This window comes from Cloeon dipterum, chromosome 4 (genome assembly GCF_949628265.1).
Source record: "Cloeon dipterum chromosome 4, ieCloDipt1.1, whole genome shotgun sequence".
Classification (NCBI taxonomy): domain Eukaryota; kingdom Metazoa; phylum Arthropoda; class Insecta; order Ephemeroptera; family Baetidae; genus Cloeon; species Cloeon dipterum.
This window is the reverse complement of record NC_088789.1, coordinates 17,337,524-17,353,511: the sequence shown is the minus strand read 5'-3', so window position 1 is coordinate 17,353,511 and position 15,988 is coordinate 17,337,524. Positions and strand designations below refer to the sequence as shown.

At 40.2% G+C, this 15,988-nt stretch overlaps 3 protein-coding genes across 4 annotated transcripts; all 3 read right to left on the bottom strand.

Annotated features, from left to right (window-relative positions):
- Positions 1 to 169: 169 nt before the first annotated feature.
- Positions 170 to 5,259, bottom strand: LOC135943302 (sodium-coupled monocarboxylate transporter 1-like). Its single transcript, XM_065489768.1, has 11 exons — positions 4,736 to 5,259; positions 3,926 to 3,991; positions 3,817 to 3,868; positions 3,686 to 3,753; positions 3,482 to 3,636; positions 2,591 to 2,840; positions 2,421 to 2,530; positions 2,011 to 2,191; positions 1,870 to 1,956; positions 1,652 to 1,803; positions 170 to 850 (listed from the first exon to the last, which is right to left on the bottom strand). Exons 1-11 carry the CDS (start codon positions 5,096 to 5,098, stop codon positions 637 to 639), a joined length of 1,698 nt encoding a protein of 565 aa, XP_065345840.1. The 5' UTR covers positions 5,099 to 5,259; the 3' UTR covers positions 170 to 636.
- A 1,000-nt stretch (positions 5,260 to 6,259) lies between these two features.
- LOC135943301 (solute carrier organic anion transporter family member 74D-like) lies at positions 6,260 to 9,949 on the bottom strand. Its single transcript, XM_065489767.1, has 12 exons — positions 9,834 to 9,949; positions 9,584 to 9,772; positions 8,976 to 9,179; positions 8,727 to 8,915; positions 8,339 to 8,479; positions 8,138 to 8,275; positions 7,922 to 8,086; positions 7,671 to 7,866; positions 7,467 to 7,617; positions 6,715 to 6,979; positions 6,559 to 6,660; positions 6,260 to 6,500 (listed from the first exon to the last, which is right to left on the bottom strand). Exons 1-12 carry the CDS (start codon positions 9,904 to 9,906, stop codon positions 6,325 to 6,327), a joined length of 1,989 nt encoding a protein of 662 aa, XP_065345839.1. The 5' UTR covers positions 9,907 to 9,949; the 3' UTR covers positions 6,260 to 6,324.
- A 951-nt stretch (positions 9,950 to 10,900) lies between these two features.
- On the bottom strand, positions 10,901 to 15,941 carry LOC135944447 (solute carrier family 45 member 3-like). 2 transcript variants are annotated; one of them, XM_065491415.1, is made up of 6 exons: positions 15,681 to 15,941; positions 15,334 to 15,540; positions 15,100 to 15,277; positions 13,135 to 13,543; positions 12,166 to 12,636; positions 10,901 to 11,849 (listed from the first exon to the last, which is right to left on the bottom strand). In XM_065491415.1, exons 2-6 carry the CDS (start codon positions 15,482 to 15,484, stop codon positions 11,589 to 11,591), a joined length of 1,470 nt encoding a protein of 489 aa, XP_065347487.1. In that variant the 5' UTR covers positions 15,485 to 15,540; positions 15,681 to 15,941; the 3' UTR covers positions 10,901 to 11,588. The 2 variants fall into 2 exon arrangements, with proteins under 2 accessions (XP_065347487.1, XP_065347488.1); XM_065491416.1 differs by having other exon boundaries at positions 15,334 to 15,537.
- Positions 15,942 to 15,988: the final 47 nt, after the last annotated feature.

Below are 15,988 nucleotides of genomic sequence, written 5' to 3'. Positions count from 1 at the left end.
TTTTTAATGAAAAAGATAAAAAATTAATGTCACAATTGAGAAAACACGATACTAAAATAACAATAACAATCTCATTTGAAAGGAAATAACGCCTGCCAATTGACGGCTATGCAACACGCTTCTCACCTATGCTTCGCAGGTAGTTGAAAGAAAGTAGGAAACGTTTATAGTTCTAAAATCCATTGCGGCATTTTTATTCTTCAAAAATTTCTTCACATATGCACAGATGATTCTTTAAAAACTAAAACGTTGAATTTTAAAGATCCTTTTCAATGCGTCCTAATTTGTTAATTCGTTAAAAATATATTTTTGTGTATATTGGCGGTTTACACTATTATTAACCATCCTATGAAATATAATTTATTTTAAATTTTTAAATTAACAAATGTTTCCTGTAATGCCTGTTATGCTTTTTACGTGTTATAAATATGCAAACTTCAAGTATTGCCAGCGCAATGTGCGCGAAAAAACTTCCGAAAAAATGGAACATAATGAAATAATTTATCGTTCTCGCAAAAATAGAATATATCACTTTAAGGTGTGCGAGAAGCGAGAAGAAAGTCAAAATTTCAGGATTTTCTCGGCAAATAAATTCGGAAGATGTTTCTATTCCAAAAATAATGGAATTTAAGGCAATCATTTAATTTCAACCTGCTCCTGAGGCAGGTCTGTCGAAGGCAGAAACCTGTGCACATATGGGCTGAAAAGCTGTGGCGATAGTTTTCTGTGGCGGCCACCTGTTAGCCAGCTGACAGGAAGACCCACCATCGGGACGAGAGCCGCCCCGATCAGACTGTAGTACATGTAGGAGATCTCCAGCAATGGCCACACGTCAGACACCGGCTCCGTACTGAAAATTGTTCAAAATCGATTTCAATTTATTTAGCGTGGGGCGCCTGTGAACCCCTTGCTGGTTTTTTCAGCCGTAATTTTGCAAAGGCCGAAAAGGTCCAATAAAATTAGTCCAGGCTACCGTCGCAATGTTTTTTTTTAAGAAAATCATCTAAAATAATTATGAAAATAAACAAAAACCAGAAATTCTTTCAATTGGGTTGGTTTTAAGGGGATGAGTTAGGGTTGAAAGAGGCGAGGATGGTGAAATTCTCTATTTTCAAACATGAGATAAGGTTTTGGCAAAGAAATTGAACAAATTAAAATTACTCATAAAAGAGCTATAAACAAGGGAGAAAAATTTACCATGAACAAACTTAAGGGGTTGTTTAGGGGATGAAGCAAAAATTGGTTCCACTTAATGATTCCAGAATGCTAAAACTTGCAGGTTTTATTTCAAGAAATGTGTTAAAAACTAACAAAAATATAAAAATAAATTTATATCATTTTACAGGATTTGTTTTTAAAGGGTTGAAATTAAAAAGAGGTAATTTAAACAAACATTATTTCCTTCATTTTAAATATGTCATGCATCGGGGATTGGAATTTAGAAACAATTTTTTTCTGAAGCGAACTAATTGAATGCCGTATTCTTTCTTATTGAAAAGGGGGGTGGCAAAAGAGGAGGAACCAATATAAGGGTCCAAAGTTTTTCAGCCAAATAAAATGCCTGGGGGTACCATCCATCAATAATCAAGGGTTGAAATAAACTCTCACCCCCCAACGAAATATAATTTAAAAAATGGAGTTTTATTCTTACGGTATAGCAATAGTTGTGGAGTTTTCCGAGCAGCCGATTGTTGACAGCGGTAGGAAGGAATGGCGGAGGGCACCTCTGGCCAGGGCGAATTGCGTCGAGAGGACGAGCCCTCCGTTCAGGACGAGCGATGACAATGTGCCCACCAGCGCTCCCTTCCGCCGGAGATTAAAAACAGAATCAACTTAAAGCACACGCAATATCAATAATAGTTTTTTGACCTTGCTGTTTGCAAAGGGGAAAAAGATGCCCATTGTAAAGAGGCCGAGCATGGTGCCGTTGGTGATGCTTCCCAGGCTGAGAGCCATCTGCGAGTTTCAATCAGTGTCGGTTTTAATATGGGGGCTCTATAAATTTGGTACCTGCAGGACGCTGCCCAGGTGCTCGACTGCCATCACGAGCAGAACACAAACGATGCCGGTGCTCAGGGCGGCCACCCTGAGCCACAGCGCCGAGCTGAAAAATCCCGTTGGTGGTATCCAGCGGGCAAAAAGGTCTTCCACCAGCACACCGGACAAAGCATTCAAACCCGTGGACATTGAGCTAAAATTAAATTGCACACAACATAGTGATTAAACCACTGATACCATCAAACATTTACTATTTTTCTAATTTTTAAATAATTTGAAGATAAACAGCATCTTTTTAATGAATGAGCCAGAATCTCTGAAAATTATTTTGCTTTTTTCCCAAAATTTACCCTACTTCGTCGGAAAATCGTGGAGAAAACCCACGAAATGCCCATTTTTTAAACAACAATATAATTTCTTGCCTCAGAGCTGCACTAAAAACTCCAACGACAAAAAGTCCGCTTAGGCCGGGAATGTGTCCAGCAGTTTCGAGGACATAAAGAGGCAAAATTTGGTCCTGCTTCGTCACTCGCTGCAACACCCGTCAAAATTAAAAAAAAAACTAATATATCTCAATGAGATAATTCGTTACTTGTTCTGAAATCGGATCGCAGTTTTCGTATTCTGCGTACAGCAGAAGTCCGGTGGCAACGCTCAGTCCTTTCACGGATGCCAGGCCGACGGCGAAGCACAGCAGACACTGTCTCGCCGTGCGCAGGTCGGGCACCGCCAGGTATCTCTGCACCATGCCCTGGCTGGTGGCGCACCACGACATCATATAGACGGACTGCCCGATTAGAACAGTCCAGAATGTGTGTCGTTCCAATGGGTTGGGGTTCATGCTGAACATATTACAATTTTTAAGTTGAAATTATGACTTTGGTTTTTCCACGAGGGGTTTGATACAGAAGTCTGCCAATTTTCAACTTTTTGTTTAGCACCATTTTGTATTTTTAATATGATGTTAGGGTTGTCGAATAACTCAGTGTGCCATTTTCTCTAGTTCTAATTAATGTTGTGCCAAAATATGTCTATTTAAAAGACCAAAAAATTTTATATTTCAACCAAAATGTTTGGAATTTTTCAAATTTGTGTCATTGCTACTGCATTTTTTAATTTTTGAAAATCTCAACAACGGCGCTTCTTTAATTATTTTAAAATACAGGATAAAATGTTGCCTTAAGTGTATGTATACCATGCATGCCTAGAAATTTTCAAGATGGTAAAACTTTTAGTTTTTTAGACACAGTAGAGGGTCAACGGTTGAAAAACGGGAGATTTTAAGTTAGGGTTAATATAGTAAGAAAATATAGTAAGAAAATAAAAATTGCACGATCGGTTGATTTTTGTCCTCGGAACATGCTGATGTCAGACAAGACCATCAGAACAAGTGATAAATTGAACCCTGGCGTCAGGGTAGCCCTCGAAATTTTCTTAAAAATATTGCAATTCTGTTAGAAATTTATATTTCATTAAATAGTACTTGAAAAACTCGAGTCGTGCACCCCGGTCCGCCGCGTCCCACACCTTCTGCCATCCTCCGACGTTGGTGACGCCCATCGCGATCACTACCACCATGGCCATCATCATGAGGCACGTCTGCAAGGTGTCGGTCCACACCACGGCGCGGAGTCCACCCTGCAAAACTGCTAAATAATTCCCAACTTTATAGACAAATTTTACTCACGATCGTGGTGTAGAAAATGCAAATCGCCGAAATGATTGGCGTTATCAGGTGCACGTTTAAGCCGGTCACTAAAAAATTGCAAATTTTAGGCGCTATATTCCGTTATCTTTTTGAACATTCCGTGCTTTTACCTTGACTCAAAGCTAGGGCAGGCGCGTAGATCACAATGGGAATGTACAAGAACTGGGAATTTTTAAAGCTCTTAACAAACAAAGGTTTAAAAATAAAGAAAAAGGTAACCTGTGAAATGATGAACATGACCGAGGCCATTTTTCTGACGCTCTCGTTGTATCTCAGTTTCAGGTACTGAAAATTGCACATTTTTTACAGTTAAAAATAATCAGCTGATTAGGGTGTAGGTTGAGACGAGTGTATAACGACAGTAATTTTTTGAAATTCTGATGTTTAGAGCACTAGATTTGATCTTGCTAATATTTGCAAAATGCAAAAAAGTTTAAGTTTTTTAGTTTTGAAGTGGAATTTGTCGGAAACTAAAAAATAACATCACTCTGAAATTTTTACACAAGCTCATACATGTAACGTACAACTTGTAAGCACATTTTCTAAATTTCAAATTCCCGAGAGCTCATTCCCAAATTTTAATATATACTTACAAAAGATAACAGAAGTGACATTTGACCTTGACTTAGAACATTAAATTTGATTTAATTAGATTAGTCTCGGCTAGAGGAATCCAAAGCAATTTTATTATTAAAAGCCTTTTTTATATTGCACCACGGGGAGATGAGATATATGTACTGAGCGGTTTCAAAGTTTTTTTCCCGTACAACCAGAAATATGAATATTTCTTAGAACATGTTTCATGCGTTTTATGATGCAGTCTAACAGGAAAGACCGATTTCAGGTGTAAATTTCGTTTAGATTTATCTCATACCAATTTTGTCCTCTGACCCGTGACATTTCGTCAATTAAAAATCAAAAGGTAGAATTTAATTGACAAATATATATTCAATTTTTAATTTATTTAAATGCTACCGGAATAAAAATAATTCGAAATGGATTTTACAGAAATTACAAGAAAATGCTCACTTGATAGCACGATGTGAGCTGCAACTCGAGGTAAATAGGTGCGTAAATGGTGCCAACGGCCAGGCTGGACACAAAGGCCGATCCGCCGATGATCCAGTACTGCGTGCCATGTCTGTACACCTCGGCAGGGTCGCCCATTATGGAGATGCCCGAGATGAAGCTGGCGACGAGGCTGAGGGCCACCGGCAGCATGCCCATCTGCCGGCCGCCCATCAGGTAGTCGACGGCGCTGCGCTGGCCGCCGCGGAAGAGGCCAAAGTAGCAGCCGATGGCGGCCGACGCGAGCAGCATCGCGCCGAACACGCACAGGTCCAGGGTGCCCAGCTTCGGAGCACCGCCCGCCGTCCACGTCGTCGAGTTCATTCCGCAACAATTGTGGAAAAATATACAATAGGTGTCGAGAGCTAGACAAATAGAGCTACTTATCAGAGAGCGGTGGCGGGTGACTTGGAAAACAATAAACTGTGCGGTCTTGGCGATGGACTGGCCCGCAATGGCAAAACGGTTTGCAGTCCCTGCTCCTCTGCCGGCCTCCTTTCTTCATTCCTTCAATTTACTTAATTTGCCGTGTGGGGTCACGTGAACTAGTCGGCTCGTCATGCGTTGCAGGGCAAGGATTCCAGAGAGTTGTGCAATTTTTATCTAACGCACGCATCAGCCAGCGTGCGCAAATTGAATATATTTATTTATTCCTTCACCAATTTAAATATTGAATGAGTGTCAGGTTAAAGAGATAAACAAATGCACTCTGCTTTGTTGCAGAAACGTCATTGCACCAAGACACCAGACAGAAGTTACATAACGTTTTAAATATAACATCCAGGGCATCCAGACGCTCCAAGAAGAACAATATTACAACGAAAAGCGAGTAAGTATTACCATCAAATTGCAAACCATCGTAAAAACCAAGGCTGAAAGCGTCAGATATTTCAGTCAGCAAATTTTAAAACAAAAATTAATGTTTCCCAATGGCACCTGTTTTACCATAATTTAAAAGCGTGATGCAAATCATGTGTGGCAGATGATCTGATACGAGCAAATCTTTTTCCGGGACAGGTGTTTGACGCATTCCTTTGGAAAAATTAATGCGGACAGCGGGCGACAAGAGGTGAGTGTGTGGACGCCTGGGGTGCGAATCATCCTCGTCCAGGACGCTTATTTCTGCTGACAATGATTACGACCAAGGTGCCGACCACCTTAGATATTATAGAAGTTTGAAATAAACATTTTCGATACCCTGTTGGCAAGGGACCTCAGAATTTTGAAACAAAAATCTGGAGGGATTGCCCTAGAAGTCTTGTGTCACACCCTAAAATATTTGGCCACATAATTCTTTAAAAATTATTTTTACAGGGACTCAAAGTTTTTACAATTAAAAAAAATTAATAGGATTATATTATAACTTTTGTTCAGATGGAGGAAGGTCAATAATTAATGTCAAAATGATGTGCATTTAACGTCAAACAAGAATCCTGCCAGGATAAATTAAATGAAACACCATTGGAAATTATATTTTTATCTTTTAATCATTTAATTTTCATTTTAATTATTATTTACTCTTATTTGAAATACTTTAAACTTCTTCATTTTTAAGTTTCGCCACCAAACGCTAGAGATATGATTTTCAGTCGACTTTTTCTTTCTCTTGCTTTAAAATCCTGTAGCTGCTCTCCGTCTTTGGCAGGATCGTCCTCCTCGTATATTGGCAAGCCTTTTGAGTAGTACCAAACCCCTATATCCCACAGAGTGCCCATAATTAAACAACCTGAAAATCAAAAGTAATTAATTATATGCACCTTGATTACTATCTCAAATAATCAAACCTAAAATTGGCAAGTAGACGTAGTGACGGAGTTTCTCCGCGTCGTATATCCAGCAATTTCCGATTTTGCCGCACGTCATCCCCCATAGCGAGCAAGTCATATCTGGATTATAAACAAGAATTATTACTGTAAAAAATTTATATTTTTGAGATCAACCTATCACAGATCCAAATATAATTGGGCCGGGGATGAGAACGAAGATGCAAAGCATAACTTGCAAGAGGGCAAACGACACGGCCTTATCTGCCAAGTGGACGCATCTAAAATGAATGAGGCAGTTTCCCGCCCTGCCAGTAGCACCCAGGAACCGCTGCACGCATTGGACAACGATGAAGATTACAAACGCCGACTTGCAGTCTAACGCACATGGACCGTCCAAAACGGGGTTGTCGTCCAAAGTACAACTGCAGTCGGCGAACACCTAAAATATACACGTACGCTAACAAGCAAGCTCTTAAGATTCTATTTACGTTTATGTTTTTGGCGAAATTATTGTAATAGAATGCGGTTAAAGGTCTCAGCCAGCCGCGCTGCGCCGCGCCAGCCGACTAATTTTGGGTCACGTAGGCAGCCGTCAGCCGCCGTGAATCTGGCTAAGCTGCGCCAGCCACCGGTGAAAAGGTGTAAAAAATTAAAAGTGCAGGAGAAAAAATGTCTTCCGGCCCTTTGGGCCTTTAAGCACTATCAAAAACTTCACGTTTAAAATATTTTCAGCCGCGCCAGCTGCCGGTGAAAATGACCAGCCACCGCCGGGCAAAAAAAAAAAAAAAAATCGGTTTAGCCAGTCCCGCCAGCCGCCGCCTTAAATCCTGCGGCTCTATACAATTAAAAATTTCACCAAAAATTAAAACGTTGAATCCAAAGAGTTTCATTAGGTGTTTAAGATTTAAATAGATTTGTATTGATGCCTTGGCTCCGTTTTGACTAAGGTAGGACTGGCGACACCCTGCGTGGCAAGGCGAAAAGAATGTTTCCGTGGAGGAAATGTGACAAACTGGAGTGTACTTCATCGAATTGTGGCAAGCGCAGTCCGCGTTGCATGGCATGTCGATGATTTTACTGATAAAAATTTTAATAAATGAATTTTTTAATTATTTTAAGTGTGTTGCTACCTTCCATCAGATAGGATCGTCCATTTGAAATCCAGGCTTTCGCAGGATATCAATAAAATAGAAATAAATCCTAGGACATCAATAATCTCGGAAAAGACGTTCCAACCTGCCAGCCATCTAGCGCTGGGTTTAAATTTGGAAATAATAACAGCGGAAGCCAATAGTCCTGCGGCGGTAAAAAACAAGCCAATCGAACCTATTGAATTGACACTTTAATTGATGTATTGGCATCGACAATTAACAAAAAGCACCGGTTGCGAGATTTGAAGTGGCTGCAGACAGGTGGAATTGGGTTTCCATGTATTTTGGCATGAAGAGCCACTGACCATAGAAGCCAAACGCGATGAAAGTCGTGCTCATATTGTTGCACATCAGAATCTTGTTTTTTAATAGCCGTTTAATCGTGTCCTTGAAATCTGAAAAAAAGGATCTCAACAGTAAAAATGAAAAAGAGAAAAATTCGCGACCTTTAAAAGAAGGCTTTGGGACTTCCTGAGGCGTGAGAGTTGCTTCCACATTGTGCAGCAGAGTGCGCGGAAGGGAGCGAGGAAACATGTACATCATGCTTCCGAAAATAAAGGTCATAGTTCCTAACGGAATCCAACCTTTTAACAATACAAAAGAATTATGATCGGTAAAATTGTATTTATATTTATAAATTCGTTTACCCAGCCACCAAGCGCCAATCCATCGTGGATCGGTGGTACCGAATTCTGGTTTAAATCCTGGATCCACGAAGATCTCCAACGAGAATGAGGCCAAAATAAATCCGACAGTCGATCCAAACATGGAAATAACAGAGCTCATAACTAGAAATAAATGAATTTATAAAACAATTGGATGATTTATGATATTTTTAGCATGATTAAGTTTGTGTAGACAAAAGGGTCTCAGACGAAATTTGGTGGAGGTCTTGCCCAAGTAGACTTAAGTCTCACATGAACATTTCCGCTCGAAATAAAAAAATGCCCATTTTTAGGAGCCCTGAGTTTGCGATTTTTGAAAAAGGTAATATTTTGTGTGCGGATGATCCTATGTCTTTTAAAAAAAATGTACCAATAAGCACAGCTCCTTTGCTTTTTTTAGCGTTGTCATCCAAATAGGCCATGCCTAATGTGTAGTATATCGAGGAGCCAAGTCCGTGAATGAAACTTGCAATCAGGAAGATGTAGGCAGACGGGCTTCCTGATTGTGAGCCAACTTCTCCGCAGTTTCCGTGCTCTCCTTTGTTGCCACCGCATAAAACTGCAATTTAATATTTTTTGTAAATCGCTGATGTCATAAATAAAACACTTTTTAATTTACGAGTAGCATTAATTTGAGGAGATTCACTGTAAAATTCTACGGAGTTTTGGTCGGTGAAGTGCGGGATGAGGCGAATGAAACAAGCCGAGGCCACGAAAAAGGTTCCGCATGCCACCCAGCGCGGCTTGTGGCTTCTTTTTGCTAGGTAAGTGACGCTCAGAGTAGTCAGAATAACGCCGACGTCCACGCCCGAGCTGATCAGTCCTTTTTATGAACAATAATTATTAATATAAGCGCAGGGAAAGCGTGTTGTGGACGAAACGTCATGCGTTGGAGGCGGAAATTCGTGGTGTACTTTTGAATTTTTAGAAATTCGATCCCACTCCAAAAGCTCAAAAAACACGTTTTTTATTTTCTGTGTTTCGGCCAGAGGAATCTACAGCAGACCCTATTTTTTAAATTTCACCACGGGGAATACAAAGTTATTTCAAAATTGTCCCGTAAAACCTGTAAAAATATTTTTGTTTTTCGAAAAAATTTAATTACGAAAAATCTTCTTGTAAAGATTTATTTCTTGTGTAAATTTTGTCCAGTTTGCACAACCTCATGCCAATTTTGTCCTCCTATATCCAAGACCGTGGCATTGTCGTCTGTGAAAAATGAAGCACCTGTGAACGAGCTGGGGATTTGAAACTTCTTCTCCAGCGTGCTGATTGTTCCCACGAAATAGGCGGAAATTGCGAGATGGGACATTCCGATGAGGCCGTACACCACCACGTATGTCTTCTTGCTGGCCAACCTCTGCATCCACTCGAAGTTACACGGCCCGATTCCACATTTCACAGCGTTCTCGTGCCCTATTGCGGTTTTTAACATTGATGGATATGTTGGATGTGACCTTCTAAATTATTGTCCTACCAGTGTATTTAGACAGCGATCTGACCTCACCACCACTTGGCAGACGCTCTTCAGTTTCTGTTTCTGTATCCATTTCAAGTTTTGTCGCACAAAGAAATTGATTTTTACTGCGGGCACAGAAGATGGCAAACGTTTTGTCGTTATCTCCTCCAAGATAAACCATTTGTATATATGTTCAAGAATACCATATTTATTGTTCATTATTATACCTTCGTACTTGCTGTGAAATAAACATTTGCGCAAACATTGACCTTCAACCTCCAGATCTTGGAGATAAATGGATAATATTAAATAGAAACCTAAAGACCAATTTTGACACTCGAATGTTGATTTTGTTTAAAGAAATACACGCGAAGAAAAATTGTCTTCGCTGCGAGCTGAAGACAGAAAGAGATGAATTATTACTACTCTTCATTTAACTCAACAGCTCTGCTTAACCCCCATAATGTAAAAAAAGAGCGGAAACCCTCAATAAAAATTAAGGTATTTTTTAATGTTGAAAAAAACTTATTTTTCATTTTAACAAAAACTTGTAATCAAGCAATGTTAATATTAAAACATATACGAGGAAATCCTAACGCAGGGTTCGATTTTTTAACTATTCTGATGATCTTATCTGACCTCAAGGGCGACCCCCAGCATGTTCCGAGGGGGTGAAAACAGCCGATCGTGCAGTTTCGATTTACCCACTATTCACCCAAACACTAAGACTCTTTTTTAATGCTTTGACCCCCTGTATCTCTAAAACCAATTTTACAATCCCAAAACTTAGCATTAAATTAGGAAGCTGGTTTAGAGATGACCGAAATGTAATAATTAACTAAATAAATACTCAAATTTGGATAGAACTCAAAGTTTTCGACCGTCTAATTAGGCATCTTTTGGCACTAAAGTTTGATGTTCTAACTTCATTAGAGCTCGAAATAATCTTCAAATTTTCAGGCCAACTTGCTTATTTTGACACCTCCATAGCATCATAACATTTATTAAAAAATCAGGATAAGATGCTCATCAAATATATAACAATATATTAAATCTCTTGTGGAAACACCCATTTAAAAATAATATTTTTTGTTCCTCTCAATAAGCTTTATTTCGTAAAATTGGGACATCAAAAATTCGCAAAAGCAATTATTTAACACTTTACATAGTAACACTTTGATCAGTGCAAAAAGAACACACAGAGAAATGCTGTAGTAAAATAAATAGTCCAAAATTGCACTTGTCTCAGTTTCGGCAAGAGATTCGTTCACGTTTAGCAAGCTTTGGTAAAGATCAGTGAACTGATTGTCAACAGCCACTTGAGTAACAAACAAATAGCGTTGTTAGAAATAGTCACGAATTTCCTGCAGTCAGATAATATAGACAACACTCAATTGATAATAAATACGTATGCAAAGTGCGCTGTACTAAAATAGAATTACTGGCACATGAATGGCGATCGAATAAATTTATTTTTAAAATAGAAACAAGCTCGTAGATTGCAAGATCACAATCAGGATCGTTTTTTATCACATGCAATTTTTCGAAATTCTTTCGGGAAGATATTTTTTTAGTTAGAAGACACAATGGCGGCATTAATTTATAAAAATATACCTCTTGATTCACTTGTAGTTGACTGGTATTATTATATGGTAATTAAAATTTTCAGTGAAACACTCGGAGAAAAAGCGAGCCACGATGGTCTCAGCATCCGTGTGCTGTGCAGCGGCCACCGCTGTTCTCAGAATGCGTAGAATTATTTTATTTAATCTCTCAGCACTTGGTGAGGTCATAGCTGGCCCTCAGGTGGGGGATGTCGGTGTGCGAGTAGACCACCTTGTTAGCCTGGTGGTAGGCGAGCAGACTGGCGAGCGCGGCGAACGCGATGTAGCCGTGCGGCATGCCCATTGCCTGCACAACTGAGCTCATCACCAGCGAAATCACCGTCTGGCCCAGGTAGTAGCCCACATACAGCACTCCAAAGTCGGCGCCGCAGCCGCGCTTCTCGTCCTCAGGCAGGTCAAAGTAGAACGTCTGCACACATAACATCTTGTATGAAAAATCTTTTCGAAACGGTCCGTGATAGTCTTGCCAAAGCAAAGAATATTTATTTCATGACATAACAAAATCAATGAAAATTTAAATTATTAATTTTTCCTTTATAATTATATAATTATTCGCTATCAGTTTGAGATATTTAATATTAATTTTGAGCGGAATAGACATAAAAAGACCCAAAACTTGTTATATCTTTAACTTCATGAAATTCAACTCTTGTAAAAAAATACTTTCAATTTTGGTCGATGTGCGAGTTTTTTTTTAAGAAAAAACAAATAGCTCATAGACGAACCTGTTGGTCGGCGTGGTATTCAGTGACGAGGGCGCTGGGGATGCTGGTCATGACAGCGAAACCGATGCCAGAGAAGGCGGCGAAGATGTTGAGCAGCCAGACGTTGTGCACGACGAGGGTGGCAAACATGCAGGCGGCGAAGCTGGCCAGTCCAAAGCGGTAGGTCGTCTTGAGTCCGTAAGCCTGAATCAGCTGGTTCTGCAGCAGCAGCACGTAGCCGCACGAGGCCATGCTGTGAAGCAGCAGACCCCACGAGCCCATGCGCACGCCTTCGTTGTACAGGTCCTCCTCCAGCGAGTTGGCCGGCGCGTTTGGTTGCCCCGCGTACACCACCTGGCCCACGTAATGCGCGTAAAACAACGCGTGGCTCGTCGCCGCGGCCCAAGAGATCGTGTCCGCCACGAACAACCGCCACAGCACCAATGGCGACTGCCACACCTCGCGGCACACCGACACTGGAAGCAGCAACACCTGAAACATCAATTTTAACCCTGTCTAAATAAGAACCTATTTAAAAAAACGCGCAATATGAAAAAAGAAATTCCAGTGACGTTTTTTTCAATTTTTTAATTACTTAAAATTTTTATTGAGGCCTTAATGGTATCAATAGGGGGAAAATTTTCGATTAAACGATTTCAACAATTTGGGGGAATTTAATAAAATGGCAAAAATTGATTTAAAAAAACTCATATTTTGTTGAAATTTGGATCATAGACAATGTTTAATTGAGTCAAATTAATCCTTATTTTGAAAGCTGCTGAAAATTCCTAACAAAATTTTGCAGTAGTATTTTTTTTATTTTGCACTATCATCAAAAATTAAATAAAAAGAAAATAAAAGGATGCTTTTGTAAAAAATAAACATTACATTCCAACGCCACTCTAAATTTACACTATTCTAGCTTTTCATTCATCAAATAATATTTTTCCAACATCCACGTCCTTTAGATTAATTAATTTTTTTATATACCCTCTGATAAAGGAAGACAAAGGCGGCGGTGATCTTGGTGGTGAGGAGGTGGGGCACGCTTTTGTACTTGCAGGGAAACTCGATCTTGGTCCAGCTGAGGTGGCGTTTGCGTGTCCCCTTGGCGGTGGCGAGCGTGGACACGGCCGACATGGTGGCCGCGCAGCACAGCAGGAAGAAGACGAGCGCGGCGCCGCAGGCCGCCTCCTCCTGCCGGCCCCACGGCCAGTGCACGGCCGTCAACAGGTAGCCGATGCACGCGCCCAGACTCAGCACCCCAGAATATATGGAGAAGCCGCGCTCCGAACTGGCGCTGCCCTGCAGCAGGTCACACAGCAGCGACTCGCAAGGGTTCAGTGCCACCTGCGACGAGTAGTCCAGCACCACGCCGCCCAGCGCCAATAAAGCGCATCTGCAATTCGATTCAATTATTAGACAGCCACAACTTCAAACACTAAAATTTAAAAAAATATAAATAATTTGTAATTAATAAATTAAAATTAACAAAACTTTGTGAAAAATGATACGATTTAAAAAAAACATTTTACGAATCAGCTTGTCAGGATTTCTCCAAAAATGTTATATTTTGTTTTTAAGTAAGTGATTTCGTTTATAAGACTTTTGCTGAAGTGCACTAGGAAAATCGCTGGCGCGAATATTTTGATTTCTTCAGGAAATGCTTACAAGAACAATTTTTTACTTTGGCTAACTTGGAAAAAATTAAGAAAAAAAATTAAATGCCACAAAATTGATGCTAATACCTTTAAAATTATTTTCCCGAAAATTAATGGTAAGTGCTGGAAATTTTAAAACACGAGAGTAAAGCGGTAAATTTATCATCTTTCAGGAACTGCGCTGGGGTTTGCTCTCCAGCCCGTCGGTGCTGAGCTCGTGCCAAACTCGAACCTTTTGAGAAAATCAACAATATTTGTCGGATTTTCAAAAATCTAATCAGCACGTCGTTTAATACCCGCTCACAGATTTTCAAGTTTTTCCGAAAAGATTGGTTCCATTTGTCCCTCATCGACATAATAAGGCTTTCGGTCAAAGTGCTCCGGTCTCCAGTATTTAAGAAAAATCAAATTTTCAGATTATTGCACATCACCGCTGGCTTGGCCGAAAAACTTCGCCCGAATTCCATGTGATGTATAACTTTTTCCAGAAAAGTTGGGAGACCCAAAGTTAAGCAACCCTGATTTTTAAAATAAAAAATCCCCTAATTTAAAATTTAAATAATACCACCAGATTCAGATTCCGCAGAACAAATCTCAAGAAACCATGTTTAAATGCTGCAAAATCTCGACTTCTTGCAGCGGAAAAGTCTGCCTGCATGTTCCCTATCACACCTTAGAATTTCACTTTGTATCGGGGCAACAAAGGACCGGAGCCAGACCACCCTAATTGGGCAACTGTTCCGCCTTCACAACCAAATTTGAAATTATAGTTTTTTTTATCCCAGAGCTCGGTCGATGGATTTTGGACCATCCTGTATATTGTACATTTTTATTTTTTAAATAATAAACTCATATTTAAGCAGTTTAGAACACCATAGACACGGTGTTGCATGCCCTTGCAAAGGGTGTAAATATATTTAAATCGACGTGAGTGTAGGCTGATAGCACCTGTAGCAACAATAATCAACGCGCGATTATAATGTTTGTTTCAGACATTATGTACTTATACATATGTAATGCATTTAATCGTTTAATCTCAGCGCGTCAGCTAATGCTGTCTGTATTTTATAATATTGTATATCAAACTGGTAACAAGTAAATCCTTCTAATCGGGGATATTCCAATTTTAAGAAGGAGGAAAAACCAGGTATGTCTCTGTCACATAACGATCGATGCTGATGTTTATCAAATTAATCACTCTTGTAATCATTTTTAAGCACCATAAAAAATAAAATTGAATAATTGACAATGCCTTCTTTGATGCGTTATTATTTAAAAAGAAAACCCCACTCACCCTACAGCAAGTCCGTCGGCAGAGGAGGAGAGTCGATGTCCAAAAATTACAGCCAGCAATGACAGCGACAAAATAAAAGCTAGTCCGAGCATGAAGAAAATTCGCTGCCCGAACTTTTCATACCAATAATCGGACAGCTGGCCGACAGCGGAAACGGTGAACATTCCGATCAAAGGGCCTGACAGGCGCATAATTAATAAAGATAAATTATCATCTGGCATCGTGTATCTGTACCGACTCCGAGAATGATCCCCATCGAGGATTCAGCGAAGCCGGCCTTGAGCAAAATCGGAGGCAGGTAGGTGAATGCCACAGTGGCGGCGACCTCCAGGCCGCACACCATCGCGTTGATAAACACCAGCCGCAGGGTGCTGAACTCGGTCATTGCTGCGTGTGTGCGTGTCGCTGGACAGGAACAAAAGCCAACCTCCTGCTTTCCTTCTTCAACATAGATCAAGTCGAGACATAAATTTAACAGTGAGCAAACAAATAAAAGATTTCCGCCCGCCAAACTGCCAACTGCAGTCAATGAATGGGCTCCTTTGTCAAAAAATATGATATTTTGACACTTCTTGATTTACCTCAGAGAGAGGAGAAGACGCTGGCAATCGCCGCAGCGATTTAATCCTTCACTCTGTCATTTTCGTTGATGGCGCGAGTAAATTTTCCAATTAAAATTATTATACAGCGACCGTCTTCTCCGTTGCACTCGCGGTTGCCGCGTACATGAGTTGCGAACTGATTATATTATTGTATGTATTTAACCTGTTAGTTGCGGCCGCAGTCTCACTCCAGACTACTACTCTACTGTGTTGTGTTTAAACGCAGACAAACAGTAAGATATTCCCCTCTTAAACCCTCCCTGTCTCTGCTGTCTCCAATGAAAGGG